This window comes from Symphalangus syndactylus, chromosome 18, assembly GCF_028878055.3.
Source record: "Symphalangus syndactylus isolate Jambi chromosome 18, NHGRI_mSymSyn1-v2.1_pri, whole genome shotgun sequence".
Taxonomy (NCBI): Eukaryota; Metazoa; Chordata; class Mammalia; order Primates; family Hylobatidae; genus Symphalangus; species Symphalangus syndactylus.
Genome location: NC_072440.2, coordinates 19,749,871 through 19,767,292, shown reverse-complemented (window position 1 = coordinate 19,767,292; position 17,422 = coordinate 19,749,871). Strand labels below are relative to the sequence as shown.

Here is a 17,422-nt window from a genome sequence, read left to right as displayed (position 1 = left end):
CCATTGCAGCAGCGAGTGACTCTAAGACGGCCACGTTTCATCCCACTAGCAGAGCCGCCCCAGATGTGCTCGGCACCACTGCGGAAGGTGACCCCCAGCGCCTTGGCCATGGAGCCCTTGGGGCGCAGCCTCCTGCCCAAGGGTGGGGCAACACCCTTAATGAGGGTGTAGCTGGATTTGTGGTCAGTCCTGAAGAGCTCGTTCAGTCTGCCTGGATGGATGAGGCCCGAGGCCATGGGTCAGAGTGCAGTGGGCAGGAGCAGCAGCCTGTGTGGCAGGGCAGGGCTCCAAGTTGGGCTGTGTTCAGTGGGTCCTGCTCATGGCCCAGCAGAGGAGGCAGACAAGGCCTTGATTAAATTCACAGCTGAAGTGATACTGGAAGGTTGTGTGAGCACCAGGGAGGCAGCCCTTGCTGTGTGGAGGGGAACTGGCAGGAAATAACACAAGTGCCTTCCACCTGGGGAAAGGCAGCCAGTGCTCCGAGGACATGGGCTTCCTGCTCCAGCGCCCGACACCTCACAGGCCCGCAGGTGTCAGACCTGCCTCGCTACTCCCCTGCACTCCCTCCGGAAGTCTGAGAGCAGGAATCCAGCCAAAGGAACTGCAGGCCTCATCTCAGGACTGTAAAGGGAGTGGGAAGGAATGGTAGAGGCCTGCGGAAGAAGAGAAATCAGCTTCTCTGGCTGGGACGGGGGCAGCTTTCTCTTCCCCTTCCCTCCCTACAGGCAGCACGTTCCTCTCCGTCCTCCCTTCAAAGCCACGTCCTAAGCAGTGTGATCCACCCCACGGTGGCAGCTCTTGGCCAGCGCCAGCCTTTCCTGAGGCGCCAGCTTTCCTTCTTCCAGCCTAGGTGGCCTGTGGCAGAAGGAGCTGGAACTGGACCGGGAAGGCCAGGTTCTGGCACTGTCGCTGGCTGGCTCTGGGAGCTATGGGCACCTCAGCGGTAGAATGGGGCAGCCCGGGAGGGGAACCAGAGAGAAGGACCGCGGTCTTACTTTGCAGGCTGTAGAGCTGCATGTATTAGCTGGTAGTGAGCGGCCTCTTGGCAAGACGTGTGTGTGTGTGTGTGTGAAAGCAAGTTTATTAGGAAAGTAAAGAAACAAAAGAATGGCTAGTCCATAGACAGAGCAGCTAAGACTTTGGACTTGATGGTTGTTGTCATTGATTCTGCAGTCTGGATCCTTCCCCCACCCCGCTTTGGTCAGGAGATGGCTGTCACCTTGATGTCCCGCCCAGTGGGGCTCCTGCCGAGGCTGCTGGAACAGGCAGAATCTTCCCTTCTACTTTCCCGGGTGCCCTATTGACTTGGTTTCCAGATCAGCAGCTTGGGAGGGAGACCGTGACCCCAGCCCCTCAACTGGAGATGTGGACAGCACACAGGGTAGGAACTGAAGCTGAATCCACCAAGCGTTTCACTTACATCCTTCCCCGCCTCTGTCCCTTGCCTCTGCAGGTAAAACAAGTCCCAGTTCTGCCAAGCCTAGCAACTGTGTGATTTCCTGAGCTGCGGGATGGTGGTGGGCAGGATGTGTGGATGCCTGCCTGCCCTGCCCTGTGCCATGGAGAGCACGGGTCGCACAGTGCACCAGCTGGCACATCAGACTCCAACTGGCCTCCTGCCCTGCAGCCTCCGTCCTGGCCTCAGGGACCCTGGATCCCAAATGAGAGGGTCCGAAGCATCTCAGTCACACGCCTCCACCGGACTGTCGGTGGCTGGGCGGGAGTCAGTGCCACGGCCTCCTTGTTTACATGAAGTGGAAGCTTGACCAGTGTCTGCTCGCCTTTGTGCCCCACCCCCTCCGCTGATCGCCAGATGGGGTGAGGGCCATTCTTTAAACCTTAATGGAATGGGGTGTCTGGGGCAGCTGCAGTGGCTTCTCCTTTCCCAGGCTTCCTGGTGCTTCTGGTTCCCCACGCCACTCCCCACCCAAGAGATTGGTGGAATAAAAGGGAAGAGGCAGGGCCCTGAGCCTGGGATCCTGAGTTCCAGTCTTGCTCTAGCCTCTGAACTCCAGGTATAAGGTGCAGCTGGAACTGCAGAGGTACTGGCTGCAGTGGCCTTCCTGGCCCGGTGCCTGCAGGCTCCTGAACTAGACTTGAATGAGGGGAAGATAACGCGGCCTCTCCCAGTGAGGGGCAGAATTTGACACTGCTGTTCTGAGAACGTTCACACTGAGGTCTCTCTTTCCCCGCCTGGTGCCGTCCTGGCAGTCTCAGCGTGAGTGGTCCAGACCTCCTCGGCTGCTGGCTGCTGCGGACTGCTCCTTCCCTCAGTCAGTAAACTTTGGTTTACAGCCCAAGGCAGGGAGGGGGCTTGGCCGAGAGGGGATTGGAGGTGTGGGAGGCTTGGCCCTGAGGACAAGAGCATTTGCCTTTTCTCCCTCAACTCTAACGGGGTCCTCGGACCCCTTCACCAACCAGGGCTTCCAGGTTACACTATGGCCAGACTGGCCTTTGCCTCCTGCGAGAGTCAGGCCATTTTTAGGAGCCTGTGCCTCGCCAGAGCAGGTCAGCCTAATTGCCATGAGGCTGGGCTGGGAGACCCAGTAAGCAATTCCACTCTGCCCTCCCCACTTGGGTGACTGGAGAGGGCCGAGGAGAGTTTGTGAATGGACCTGGGAGAAATTGCCAAACTGCAGACTCTGTGAGCCGGCCCTGCGAGCAGGGCGATGGGGGATCCGAGCCCTGTGGAAGAGCCAGGCAGCAGACTTTCTTGCCCTCTGACTTCTGAACCAAACTCTCATCCTCTTTCTTTCCTTCTAAAAAACCCTAGGACACTACCAGCACCTGGGGGAGGGGTACAGATGTCTGCAAGGCAGCTGATGTGAGAGCAAGAAAAGGGGCCACTCTGGCTGGGCTGCGGGAGCCAGGCATTGCTTCTGAGGAAGCAGGAAGTGGGGACCACACGTGGCGGCCATTGAGATGCCATCTCTCTGGCAGTGGGGAGGAGAAGGGAAAGGAAGGGTGAGCCTGTCCCCAGGGTCTTCTCTGTTAATCCCAAGGCTGGCTTCTAGGGCGTGTGGAGAAGGGACTCTGGCCCACCTCCCTGAGCTTTTATGAAGATGAAATGCTTCTGAGAAGTGTTTCCTTAGGCACCAAGGCCAGGCAGTGTGGCATGAGCTCATTCTGGAGGGGAGGGAAGGGAGAGAGGGGGGAGGTGGGGTGTGGGGGTGTTACACCTCAGCTTGAGGGGGATACCTTGAAGGTATGGGACATGACATGTGTAAATTGCAATGGGGCAAAGAGATCACTCTCTGGTGTGGAGGGTGGGTGCCTCTGGGGATGAGGGAGGCAGCTTGGGGAAGGGACCGGCCTCCGAGCAAGTCAGCCAAGGGCATCTGTGCCTCCCCTGCCAGAAGAGCAGGCCCTGCTTTTTCCCTTTACCCCCTCTAGACCCAAAGCACACCCAGGTCCCTCACCTGCCCTGACATCTAATCTGGGAGGATCCCTGATTGCAATCTCCAAGTCACCACAGCCTTGAGCCAGGCCTTCCTTTCTGCCTCAGTTTCTCCATGTGCCAAGATGGGGTTTTTCACACTTTCTTGGTAGAAATGATGGGGAGACCATATGTTAGGAAGCAAGTTGGCATAGTGGGAAGAGGGCCAGCCACAAGGCAGGAGTGCCCAGGCAGGGTGCCTCTCCCTGCTGGCCTGTGTCCTCATCCTTATAGCAGTGTGGACAAGATGGTGTCGGGCCCCACCAGCTCCAAAAGGCTTGAGACAGAAACTGTAGTCCGAGATGGCAAGGATCTTGAACTCACAAAATGCAGCTCTTCATGTTTGCCTGTCTGCCTAGGCACCAGCCCACTCTGTTCTGCCTCTTGGCTTCTCAGCTGTGAGTACGCCTGCCCTCTGTTCCAGCACTTGCACATACTTTGTGAAGCAGTCTCTTACTCATCAAATCTCAAGGGTACATCTGGCCCTCCCAGTTGGATGGCAAGTTCAAGGGTGGATCATGCCCTTGGTCCCTGCACAGCAGCTTCCGCAAGGCTGCTTACATTGGAAGGGCTCTAGGAGGAACAGGTAACGCAGCACTCTCGGGGCTGGGGTCTGGCTTCACTGCCCCCCACCCCACACCACCACCAAACTGCTGTCTGACTTTCTGAGTCAGCTTCTGTAGGGTAAGTGTTCACAGCTGGTGCAGCTCTTTGGGAAGCCTAACCTCCCAGTGAGCTGAGCCCCTGGTGTGGCCGCCACACTTGCTTCTGCCCCACAAAGGCAGGAAGCACAGGACTCCTGGATGGGTCTGGGAGCCTGCCCCTTGGGATCTGGCAAAACTTCCCATCTCCTTAGCTACCTGTCCTTAATCTTATCCCTGACCCCTTGAGGGCTTTCAAGATAGCCTCTGTTAACATCATTACCCTCTGCCTGTGTAGAACTTTATAGAAAGGCTAGGCAAAAAATGAGACCCAGAGATATGGAAGAAACTGGCCAAAGAGGGGAAGTGGGCTATTTCTTTTTTCTTTCTTTTTTTTTCTGAGACAGAGTCTCACTCTGTCAGGCTGGAGTGCAGTGATAGTGATCTCGGCTCACTGCAAGCTCCGCCTCCTGGGTTCACGCCATTCTCCTGCCTCAGCCTCCTGAGCAGCTGGGACTACAGGCACCCGCCACCATGCCCGGCTAATTTTTTTGTATTTTTATTAGAGACGGGGTTTCACCATGTTAGCCAGGTTGGTCTTGACCTCCTGACCTTGTGATCTACCTGCCTCGGCCTCCCAAAGTGCTGGGATTACAGGCCACCGTACCCGGCCTGGCTATTTTTTTTTTTTGTTTACTACTGTATTGCTTTTCTCTTTTTCATATTTATTGAGCAACTACTATATGCCAGTCACCATGCTAGATGCTTTAGTAACATGAAGGTTTCAAACTAAGAAAAGCTCAAGAAAGAGCCCTTTAGAAAGGTAATAGTTTTCCTGTGTATTGGGGGAGTGGGTCTCATAAAGTTGTATGATGAGAAGCGCAGGTAATTGTTTTGTGTTTTTTTTTTGAGACAGTGTCTTGCTCTGTCAATCAGGCTGGAGTGCAGTGGCGCCATCTTGGCTCACTACAACCTCCACCTCCTGGGTTCAAGTGATTCTCTGGCCTCAGTCTCCTGAGTAGCTGAGATTACAGGCACGCGCCACCACGCCCAGCTAATTTTTGTAGTTTTAGTAGAGACACGGTTTCACTATGTTGGTCAGGCTGATCTCGAACTCCTGGCCTCAGGTGATCCGCCTGCCTTGGCCTCCCAAACTGCTGGGATTACAGGCATGAGCCACCATGCCCAGCCTGGCTAAGGTTCATTATCCCCATCTTTCAGATGAGGAGGCACACAACTCTCCCCAGATCCCACATCACAGAGAATGCAGGTCTGAGCCTGTTCCTTGAGCTCAGGGTCTTGGCAATGGTGATGCTTTGGAGCTGCAGAATCCTCTGTTGGGGATGGGGCTGCCCTGTGCATTATAGTACATTTAGCAACATCCCTAGCTTCTACCTACTAAATGCCACTAGCACTCCTTCAGATGAGACCACCAAAAATGTCTCCAGATGTTACCACATGTCCCCTGGGGGGTAAAAGTGCCCCCTTTGAGAGCACTGGCTCTTATTTTCACAGTCCTGACCTGGTGGCCTGCATAGGCCACTTCTCCGAAGTGTTTCAATGCACTCTCTGCCCTGGGTACCTTGGACACAGCACCCTGGCCCAGAGAGGTTGGCTGACTTGCGTGAGACGCAGCTTCCTGGGAGATGCAGTAGCATCTTTCCTTTCTGTTCTGGTTATCTTTCTTAGTTCTTTACCATCTTATATTCCCCATGACAGGTGTGTTTATGTACACACATCTGCCTCACTCCACTCAGCTCCCTGTCAGGTTTCCTGCCAGTCTGTCCCTCTTCCTTCAGACTCAGCTACGTCCTGCACAGACAGTACCACTGCACATACCCGTGTGTGTCCAGCGGTGGACCCACCTCCAAAAGCAGCCAGTGCTGGCAGCAGAGAGCCTCCCACACTCAAGTCAGGCCAAGTGGGAATCGCTACCTGCCTGTCATGACCACATTCTCAGTGAACATTGACAAAGCCCCCTTAGCAGCTAATTAGCCCTGCCGTGCGCTAGGGATGCAATTTCTTATCTGGCTGTGCGCCACACTCCTGCCTCCCTGCCCAAAGGACCTAGTAGCTGCTGCTGATCGTCTGCACTGCTGTTCCAGGGGCAGGAGGTTTGCTGCAGAACAGGTACCCCCAGCTCAGTGAGCAGCGCCAGTCAAGGTTGTGAGGAGAAGGGCAAGAAGGGCAGGCACAGCCGTGAGTATGTTCTGGGGCTAAGTAACCGTGAGATCAGCCCAGAGACCTTGCACAGTTAGGCAGGCCTGGACTTCTCGCCCTTCCCCTTGCAGCTTCTGCTCTCCCAGCTAGGGACTGAGGAAAGCCCTGCTTCTGGATGCCATGTGCTGCTGCCTGGCACGATAGGTACCCATCTGTCCTTGGGGTTCCTGAGCCTGGAGAGCGGGCTCTGTGAGCACTGGTGCCTCACCTGCCTGGCTCAGCTCTGCAACCACAATATATGCTTAATACCTATTTGTTAAATGATTGACGACTTGACTGCCATTCAGTACAGAGAATTAGCCAGGTGAATAAATAGGAGGTGTCATAGAGGTTCTAGAATTGATCATGACCCTTTCTGTCTCATTCTTGACTTCTAATACCATATATGGCAAATGGGGTTCTGCTGTGATTTAATTTCTTAAGGACTGGGTTTATCAAAAGTCCCTCCTGATCTAATCCTTTCCTCTAGGAAGGCTTCTCCTTTCTTTGTATGTTCTAAGTGCATGGTCTTCATCTCCTGGGTGGTCCAGACTAGGTGGCACTGGGCCTGCAGGCCTCTAGCTGCTCAACGATGGCCCTGTCTGCGTGCTTCTTTTCAAAAGCTAGCACAGAAAGGAGGGCCCAAGGTGAGGAAATTTGTCCAAAGTCACCCAATGAGTTGCAGGAAGGGCTAGAATCTGGTTATCTGGACCGTCCTAGAGCACTTTCACAGTGACAGCTGGCTGAAACAAGTTTTCATTTAGAAAAATGGCTAGAAGTTAGGGCATTGCCTGTAGCCACTGAAAAGCAGCTTTAGGAGCAGATGTCCACGTAATAGAAGGAGATGGGCTAGGGCCTGCCACGGAAGCCAGCAAGCACGTGGGAGCTGGGGGAGGAAAGGAGCAAAAGGCAAGAACAGACAGTATGTCCGCGGTGCCCACGGTGCTGTGGGCACAAGCAAGAGGAAAAGAGCTCATCGTGTGCAGAAAACCATGCATCATGATTCTTATTTCCTGCAGCTTTGACTTCCTGCCTCATCTCTTCCTGGAAGTGTCTTGGAAGTTAGGTGACTGGACAGGGAAAGGTTCACTGCAGTGCTTGCAAGCCTGCACCCATTTATTCATCAGGTGGATATTTGCTGGGTGCCCAGCCTGGGGATACATGGTGAGCGAGGAAGGCGTGGTTTTGAGCTGGTATGCCTGCATGACCTTGGCAGGGGCACGTGGCATAGACAGGACAGGCTTCAGAACAGGCAGGCGAGGGCTGAAATCCTATCTCCGCCACCGAACAGCTAATGACCCCAGCAAGCAATTTCACACCCCCGAACTTTCCCGTTTCGTCATGTGTCAAATGGGGATGATCTCGAGACGACTCTCCAGAGTAACCACGCGAAGCACCTAGCACAGGGGCTGACACACAGCTAGGCATCGGAGGAGCCTCCAGGGGCGTGACCTCCAGTGGCTTATTTTCCTCTTGGGATCTTCTCTCCTAGATCCTCCCCCTTGCTTCCCTGTGAAATTTACCACTTTCATATTGAATCTTTGGCACACAGGGCTAACTGCTCGTTCACCTGAAGGAAGCTACAGAGTTCAGGTTTCTTTTTACTTTTTTCTTTTTCTTTTTTTTTTTTTTTTTGCTTTTTTAAGATGATCTTGCTCTGTCACCCAGGCTGGAATGCAGTGGTGTAATCATGGCTTCCTGCAGCCTCAAACTCCTGGGCTCAGTGAGTTCCTTGAGATCTTCCATCCTCAGCTTCCCAAGTAGCTAGTAGTAGTAGTGGCTTGCACCAACACTCCTGCCCTAATTTTTAATATTTTTTTGTAGAGATGGGATCTCACTATGTTGCCCAAGCTAGTCTTGAACTCCTGGCCTCAAGCGATCCTTCTGCCTTGGCCTCCCAAAGTGTTGGGATTACAGGCATTAGCTACCACACCTGGCCAAGGCCCAGGTTTCGATAGAAAGGGAGAGAAAACCTGCCAGAGATGCCATTTCAGAGCCACTCTGCTTGGCAGGGACCTGTGTTCCCCTCATGCAGGTTCATCCTTAGAGGGCTGTGGTCTTATCTGGTTGTGCAAAAGTCCCACAACCTTTCTGGATTGATAGTTGGTGGTGAAATAAACAATTTTAGTTTGTTTGGAGAATCTTTTGTTTACAAAATACAAATAAAACCTAAATCAAAGAAACAGAGCATGTCCGGAGAAGTCTGCCAACCTTTCTCCAAGCGGCGGGGCTTCCCAAGCCAGGCCTGTACTCTTCATGTAGATTCCACACCCCGCCTGGATGTCTTTGGCTTTCACACTAGTGACTATAGCCTGGTGGGATGGGGTCTAGGGGCCACAGTCCTGGTCCTGCGCAGGTGGCCCTGGAGAGAAGCCTTGGAGAACTTAGAGAAGCCCATGCGGCTGGCAGCATCATGGTGAGAGGCTGACACCTTGTGGCTGGCTGGCAGCATGCGTCCTTCCTCCCCTGGGTCAGCTAGATGGCCAAAGCAGGGATCTGCAAGCTCCTTCTGTAGCGGGCCAAAAAGTGAATACTGTAGGCTTTGCAGATATTCAGCGTCTGTTGCAGCTACTGTCATAGCACTGAGACACCCCTAGACAGTACCGAAACAAGCAGGTGTGGCCATGTTCCAGTGAAACCTTATGAATACTGAAATCTGAATCTCATAATTTTCATGTATCACAAAGTAGTAATATTCTTTTAAAATGCAAAAAACGGCCAGGTGCGGTGGCTCATGCCTGTGATCCCAGCACTTTGGGAGGCCGAGGTGGGTGGATCACCTGAGGTCAGGAGTTTGAAACCAGCCTGGCCAATGTGGTGAAACCCCGTCTCTACTAAAAATACAAAAATTAGCTGGTGTGGTGGCGCATGCCTGTAATCCCAGCTACTTGGGAGGCTGAGGCATGAGAATTGCTTAAACCCGGGAGGCGGAGGTTGCAGTGAGCTGAGATCATGCCACTGCACTTCAGCCTGGGCAACAAAGCTAGACTCCATCTCAAAAACAAACAAAAAAACAAAAGCAAAAACCAGTCTTAGCTCACAGCCTGTGCCAAAACAGGCAGTGGGCTGGATTTGGTCCTCAAGCCCGGGCTTGCTGACCTCTGGCCTAGGACACCTCTCCTTTATGCCTCTGCTCCCAACACGGACCCTCAACTCTCATGTTTGCTTTGTCATTGTTCTGTCAAGAGGAATTCACTAGTCTCACTCCTCCAACCAGACCGCTGCCACTAAGCCTTCTTCTGAACAGAAATTCTGGAGTTGTTCTCACCCATTTCATAAATTTACATAAGCACCCATCAGGTGCCCAGCCCTGTGCCGAGATGCCTGCAGAGCCCACAGTTTTCACCAACTTTTTTTTAAGAGATGGGGTCTCTGTTGCCAGGTTGGAGTGCGGTGACGTAATCAACTCACTGCAACCTCAAACTCCTAGGTTCAAGTGATCCTCCTGCCTCAGCCTCCCAAGTAGCTGGGACTATAGGCATGCACCACCCTGCCCAGCTAATTAAAACAAAAAAAAATTTAGGGGTGGGGTCTTGCTATGTTCCCTAGGCTGGTCTCTAACTCCTGGGCTCAAGCGATCCTCCCACCTCAACCTCCCAAGTAGCTGGGCTTACAGGCATGAGCCACTGCACCTGCTCAACATTTAATTTTTTCATTCATTCATTCGTTCATTCATTTGTTCAAACGAACTTATTGAGAACTTACTGTGTTCCAGGCCCTGTGATAAGACAGACCTGGCCTTTACCTTCAAATGTTCAGAACATGGTTAGGAAGATGGGCACTGGGAAGCAAGTGTTGTGATGGGAAAGCACAGTGGGTATAGAAACCCAGAGGAGGCACTTAACCTGGGGGTGAAGAACAGGGAAGGCTTCCTGGAGGAGGAAGTAATCTCTGAGCCGACACCTGAGGAGTGAATGAAGGAGGGGACAATGAGGCAAGGCATTCCAGGGAAAGGTCCAGAGCCTAGACAGAGCTCTTTTAGGAGAATTATGAGAATCACAATTATCGAGGACACAGTGAAGACTCAGATAATTCAAATATAGGTTTTGCCCGCAAAGCCTTCCTGTCTGGTGGGTGAGACAGTCTACAGCAAGCTGCTCCAAGGATATGGAGAAAAAAGTTAAAAGTTTTTCCTCTGGCCTTGTAGGATTGGTTATTACTGAGCCTGGAGTACGCAAAGGCCAGCGAGTGCTCCTAAGGCGGGGAGGGGGCTGCCTTCACCACAGGTGCTCAGGAAATCTGCCAGGGGAAGAGAGATGTGGGCCTGCCTCGGCTGCAGAAACCCCTCAAAGGAGGAGGAGGAGGGGCTTGAACTGAGCTTTGACGAACATGTAGACTTGGAGACAGGCAGAGGAAGAGGGGGCATCATAGGCAGCAGAAACCACATGGACAAACTCTCTGCAGGAGAATGGGCATGGCCGGGCTGAGGGGTCCCTGGACAGGAACCAGCCTTCCCTATGCACCTGCACCTGTGAGTCTCACAACAGCCCCAACAGGCAAGTGTTATTTTTCTCAATTCTACCAATTAAAAACTGACCTTGGGCAACTGCTTAACCTATTTCTGCCTTACTTTCTTCATCTGTATCTACCTCAGAAAGTTCCTATGAGGACTGAATAAGCTCATACATATACAATGCTTGGAGCAGAGGCTGGTACTAGAGCTGGCTTCATGGGCATGCAACCTGTGAACACAGAACCCCATGCTTTCATTTTCCACTTAGTCCTGCCTGGTATAGTATGCAGTTTTTTTACTTGAGATGGAGTCTCCCTTTGTTGCCCAGGGTTGAGTGCAGTGGCACGATCTCAGCTCACTGCAACCTCCACCTCCCAGGTTGAAGCAGTTCTCCTGCCTCAGCCTCCCGAGTAGCTGGGATTACAGGTGTGCGCCACCATGCCCAGCTAATTTTTGTATTTTTAGTAGAGACGAGGTTTTGCCATGTTGGCCAGCCTGGTCTTGAACCTCTGACCTCCATGATCCACCTGCCTCCCAAAGTGCTGGGAGGAATACAGGCGTGAACCACTACGCCTGGCCTGGTATGTGGTTTAAAATGTTAGGTTTTATCATTATCTTAGGTGGAGAATAACAAATCTGATTCAATATATTCATTTTAGAAACGAGGAAACTGAAGCTTAGATAGTTTGTGTGACTTGCAAAAAGTCACGCAGCAAACAAGCTGCAGAATGAAGGGTGGAGATGGAGAGATGGAATTCTCATCTTAGAGGTGAAAGTAGGATAATGACCCAGCTGAGCTCGCTGAGTCCTGCGAGCATCGCACACCCCCAGAGACAACATAAGGAGAGAAGTGCAGACAGACTCCTTTGAAGGAGCTTAGAGAAAGAGATGGTAGGGAAAAGAGCATGAACAGTTGCAGAGGTAGGAGGAAAGCTGGCTATTTGGGGAAGCAAAGAAAAGATTCTCAGAGTAAAACGTATTGGTGAAGCCATGGAAACAAGGACTGAGAAAGGCTCTTGGATCTTGGCCACAAAAAGGTTATAGATGAGCTTAGAGAAATGAATTTCAGTAGAGTTAGGGCTAGAAGCCAGGTTCAGACAGAGAAAGAACGAGAGAGCATTCCTGGTGGTGGAGATGGCCACAGGCCATTATTTAAGAAGCTAGGATAAGAAAATAGAGAAGAAAGGGAAGGAAGCTATTTGAAGGGAGTGGGAGAAAAGCCAGATCTCAGTTGGGACATGGTGGAAGGACCGCTAGAGGCAGTAATTTAGCCGGAAAGAGGTGTATTTCTTTCCTTGAGTTTATAGGGGGTAAAGAGGATGGGGCTGAGAGACTAAAGACTACGAGGACAACTGTTCATTGAGGGCTGGTCATCTCCCCAGCTGCACTGTGGGGTTCCCAAGTCAGACATCCCAGAGGCAATGTAGCAGTGTGGACAAGAGCTTACTCGTTGGAGTCAGACTGCCTGGGTTCAACAATAGGTTAGTTAGCCCTTCAGTGCCTCCATTTTCCTATCTAGAAAATGTGGATAACAATGGTTGTCGTGAAGATTAACAGCCATAATCCACGTAAAGCCCTCAGTACAGTGTATGACACACAGCAAGTGTCCACCAAAGGGTGGTTATTATTAACCATAATCCTGGTTCTCTTGTGAGCCGCCTCCTGTGTGTCTAGCATTGGCCAGCACACATGAGGGGGTCCAGTGTTTGCTGCTTAACTAAGTAGCTTCTCAGCAAGTGTGGTCATAAAAAATGATAGGTGATTTAGAAGGTGAGACAGACACAAGGGATGTATTGCACAGTAAATGCTCCCAGACATGCGATAAATGCTTATAACCATGTCCTCTGTAATCAGCACTCTCTAGAGAGTTTCCCTGACTCATTGCTCTTGGTCTTTGGCAATGGCTACACCCACTGCCCAAGCAAGCAGTATCAGCTGTCAGCTGTCCCCTTGTCTTTTGGATCAGATTCCTTTACAGGGATCTTCCCATTGTTATAAGCTTCAAGAATTGGAGAATGCTTAATGAACACTTCCAAATTCTTCATAGCTATGAGGGGCCAGTGCAAAGGGTGGAAGGAGTTCTCCTGTGCCACAGAAATTAGAGCTGGAGCAGATCCAGCTTGTCATCCCCCCTCCCCCAGCTTGTGGGTTATTGCAGAATTGTTCACAAAAATTCCCATTGCCTTGGAATTTGTCCAAGCCAAGGGCAGGGATCACAGCACAATCTCTCAAGGGAAAAAAGGAAGGCCTGTTGCTTGAGATGGCTCAGAGCACTTTTGGTAGCCAGCCAAGGCAGCTATCACTCATGAAATCTGCCTTCCCCTCCAGCAAAAAGCCAACTGTATAGAACACCACATATAGAGCACTAAGAATAGCACAGCGCTCCAAGAACATAGTGCACTTGGCCTGCATACAAGTGTGCAGGGCTTAACGAGTCTTTTTACTCTGAAAGCTGGGTGGGTTGGAACAAACAAACAGAAAAATATTTTCCCCAAGTAGCATGCAGAGAGGAAATGAGAGCGAGCACAAGAGAGCACCCTGGCATAGCATTCTCTGACCTGGGCTGCCTTTTCAGGGTATAAGTTGATTCCACAGGCACCAAAGCATGCCTGTAAGCCCTGCAGTGCAGACACCCTCACCCCATTCATTGGCTCAATATTCACACCAGGCTGAGCAAGCCCCAAAAGTCCTGTCATTGGCTGTGACAGGAATTGAAACCCATCTTCTCCACAATAAATATTTGATTGACATATTGGCTTCCTATAAGTATAGAAAGCGAGGGCAGGTTCCATCCAAAGCCACAGTTCTGGGTGATGAGAGCTCTCAGAGCCCAGAAAAGACCCTGAACCACATCCCACTGTTTGTTGGAAGAAGAAACTCATTTGTGGGTCTGTTCATAAAAGAGTCTGGGAAGATAGTCTCCTTAACAGTGTCTGGATGTAACAGACTATGGGAGGCTTTTACTTTATAACTTTCTATATTGTCCGAAATATAGAATATTAAATATTGAGTTAACATTATATTTACTCAATGTTACTTTTTTTTTTTGAGACAGGGTCTTGCTCTATTGCCCAGGCTGGAGTGCAGTGGTGTGGCTCACTGCAGCCTTGAACTCTCAGGCTCAAGCAATCCTCCCACCTCAGCATCCCGAGTAGCTGGGACTATAGGCGCAGGCCACCATGTGCAATTATTTATTTTCTTTCTTTTTGTAGAAATGGGCTCTGCCTGTGTTGCCCAAGCTAGTCTCAAGCTCCTGGCCTCAAGCAATCCTCCTGCCTTGGCCTCTCAAAGTGCTGGGATTATAAGCATAAGCCAATGTGCCTGGCCTCAATGTTACTTTTATGATCAGAAAAACGGCCATCTTATTTGGAAATTATTTTCTTATTCTCAAGTGGGCAAATAGGAGAAGGTTTCAGGCATTTGCTTTGTCTCCGGGAGGGAAGGCACAATGAGGTGGAGTGGACAAATTGCTGAGGCCTTTATGGACAAAGATTCTAAGAACAGGCTTTGGCCTTCTCTGGACATTCCCATTCTGCTCCCTGCCACCAGAGAGCAAATGTAAGTCACCACACATCACCAGTCTCTTGCCTAGCTAACCGTAACTCATTCTTTAGTTCTCTTTGAAGGTGTCACTTCTTCCAGGAAGCCATTTCTGTCCCTCCCGAGATGGAGTCCCATGTCCCTACCATTTGCTTCCAGGGCACCTTCTCACAGCACTGCATCATGGTTATCTGCTTATCTGCTGGACACCCCTACTAGACTGAGGTCCTTGAAGGAAGAGAGAGTGTATCACTCATCTGCACAGCCTTTGTAACTTAGTAAAGTGCCTGACATGCTCACTAAACATTTACTGAGTAATTATTTATTTGAGGGCCTTTTGTGATCATAACAATGCGAAGGACACAAAGATGAAAAAGAAACCATCTGCTTCAAGGTACTTACAACTGAAATGTATCAATTACCCAGAAAGTCAAGCACCAACTTAAGTGCTAAAACAGAGGTCCAAGCAACCAACTTTGAAGGTTAGGAAGGTTTTAGATTCTGAATGTTTCTCATTCATTGTGTTTTTGAGTTCAGAATCCCCATATTGGAAGGCTAATATGGGGTATGTGCATACAATTTTAAGGATTCATGTTCTCACAACCTATATTAGAATTTGACGCGTGATCTTTCTTCTGTCCTTCTTGCAGTTGCCCTAGGAATACATGCCACTTACTCTTAATTGACGTTTATGAAATACCTTGGCTTCATTTGCTGAAAGGCTCTAAGTGTTGAGCATTGTTACTATGTTACAATGGTTGTTTTATTATTAAAATAGTGCCAAGGAGGTTACACAACAGCTTGGATCAGGAAGCGAAACATGGGCGGTGATCCCACTGAAGCTACAGGGGATGGGGATTTGGGACGGTAAAATGTTAATTACCCAAGATGGAATGTGGGCTAGAGTCCAGCGTTGTGCTCCTGGAGATCATTTAGGTCGCAAAAGCTCAGGGCTGGCACTCTGGCAATGGGTCCTAAGCATCCTGCCCTCCTCTGGCTGAAATGTTGGATTCACTTCGATGAATGCTGCTACAGAGAAAGAACCCAGTGGCCACCAGCCAGGAGCACACGTCTTGCTCAGCATCAACTATCCTGGAAGATTTCCAGGAGCTGAAGGGCTGTTCTCTTTGCATGCAATAAATTATTCATTTCTAAGACAATTTATTGTCTCTCTCTTTAGACTTGATTTCTCCTAGTTTTCCAGCTCTTGAGGACTCTCTCCAAAGAATGAGTTGTAGATGGTTGGTCAGGGGTTGTGAGTGGCGGGTAGGCTTCACATAAAAGGATGGTAGAAATGTCTACCTTAACTTAAAGGGGAGAGGAATGGGTCCTGGGGAGGAAGATGCGGTGGAGGCAATGACAACCTCTCCATAGTAAGTCCCCAACAAAGTCAATTTCAGAAACTGACTGAAGACTTTGAGTTCCAAATGAAACGTTTTTAAGATGCTGGGTTGGCTGACAAGTACATCGTCTAAGGTGGAGGCACTAAAGCATAATAAAAAGAGTGAAGTCTCTGCAGTTTGACCGAGGACCAGATGACAGGCCTACCAACGACTTTGTATCTGGATGACCTTGGGCAAGTTTTCTAAGCTCTCGCCAGCCTTAATTTCCCATCTATAAAAACTGGATACTGCATCACTCCCAGGTTTAACCAGATAATGTTTGTGAAGAAAGCAGCCCAATACTTCGCACAAAATAGGCATGGGAGTCACTATTATCGTCAACTACTGGCCAAACAACCAGACTTGACCCCAAATCCCCAGTAAACAATTAAACGTAGCAGAGCGAATCCGGATCTGACGCACCTATTTGCCCAATAAGGTGCCAGGAAATAACACAGTGGAGTCAAACCAATGGTATTAGCCCTTGTTGTTGGACGGGCTTTCTTGCTGTTCCACCAATAGCTTGAAGATTTGACTGGGGAGTGACATCTTGACAGTCCAATGACGCACAACCAGCCCACACTCAGCACTTCGGTGGGGATAAATCAAGGAGCCGGCACGTATAGATTCCGTTATAGGGCAGTACTGGATGGAGAGAGGAGCTTAGGGAAACAGCGCCGAGGCAAGGCACTAATGAGCTAAAAATAAAGAAAAAAGACGATGGTTGCGTCAAGCGACCTCGGCCGCCATCATGCTCTAGTTTCCCCTGAGTCTCTCTGGGTCCTCGACCGAGGAAGCGGCCTCTGGGATGCTGAGGGGGTGTGTCCCCGCATGATTGGCTCAGGCAGCTCAGCCAATCCTAGCTCGTTAAACGGGAAGCACTTAACCAATGAGGGGCGAAGGCAGCAACGAGGAATTGGAGGGGCGGAACGACAGCTTGACGGGCACAAAAGCCAGCCAGTGAGAGCCGGAAGCATCCTCCCTGCGGCCAATGGAGTGGGGCTCTGGGCGGGCCCCCGAGTGTTTGTGTTGTGGTTTTGGGGGAGGGATGCGGAGGGGAAAGTTTGTTTATTTTGTTTTTAGTTTCTGGGGTCCCCGTGCTTCTGCAAGGCGAAACGGGAGGGAGTGACCCCCGCGCCCCTCAGTCCTCCCTACGACGTCGCCTCCATAGTCTGCGGAGAAGCGGGGACTGCGCGCCTCGCCTCACAGCGAAACGCCGCGCACTCGGAGCCGGCACGGCTCGGCGGTGAGTGAGGTGCGGCGGCCGCGCCGTCCTTCCCCTCCCCCGCGCCCAGCCAGGACGGAGCCGGGCGGCCGGGGGTCGGCGAGGACGCCCCCGGGGGCGCGCGGCGCGGCCCGGGGCGGTGAGCGGAGGCGCGGCGTGTGCGTGTCCTCGCGAGGGAGCGCGCGTGGGGCGGGGAGCGGGCCGGGGAGGGGGCGTGAGCGCGCGCGGGGCTGGTGCGGCCGGCGGCGCTGAGCGCGCGCTCCACGGGAGCGGGCGCCGCCGAGATTTGAGTCGAGGGGCAGGGAGGGACTCGGGGCGACGTCCGGCGCGCGGGCCGGGGCGCCCCGAACGGCCGGGCAGGCACGGGCGGGCGCGCGCGCGGCTCCGGGCGTCACGCGCCAGCAGGTGTGAGCTGGGGGAGGGCTTCCGGGTGGGCTGGCCCGGCCGAGTCGAGTTCGCTTCCCGTCTCCGGGGGGCCTCGACGCGGGGACACCTTCCCGGCCCGCGGAGGCGCGTCCGCCCCTGGCTGGCGGTGGCAGAGGGAGG

The 17,422-nt window shown here is 51.8% G+C and overlaps 2 protein-coding genes across 10 annotated transcripts in view; both read left to right on the top strand.

Moving 5' to 3' along the window:
- FAM83F (family with sequence similarity 83 member F) overlaps positions 1–16,397 on the top strand; it is a 48,753-nt gene extending 32,356 nt beyond the window's left edge. The window contains exon 5 of one of the 2 annotated variants that reach the window (XM_063622954.1): positions 14,344–16,397. In XM_063622954.1, coding sequence (XP_063479024.1) covers positions 14,344–14,543 — 200 coding nt within the window. In that variant the 3' untranslated portion in view covers positions 14,544–16,397. Of the gene's footprint in view, positions 1–1,453; positions 1,767–14,343 lie in introns of those variants that run through there. The other variant, XM_055252787.2, reaches the window with a different exon arrangement.
- Positions 16,398–16,678: 281 nt separating this feature from the next.
- The window catches only part of TNRC6B (trinucleotide repeat containing adaptor 6B), a 294,090-nt gene continuing 293,346 nt past the window's right edge, over positions 16,679–17,422 (top strand). For 7 of the 8 annotated variants that reach the window (XM_055252755.2, XM_055252752.2, XM_063622887.1 and 4 more), the window contains exon 1: positions 16,679–16,897. The gene's annotated coding sequence lies outside the window, so the exon portion shown is untranslated. Of the gene's footprint in view, positions 16,907–17,422 lie in introns of all 8 variants that reach the window. The other variant, XM_063622884.1, reaches the window with a different exon arrangement.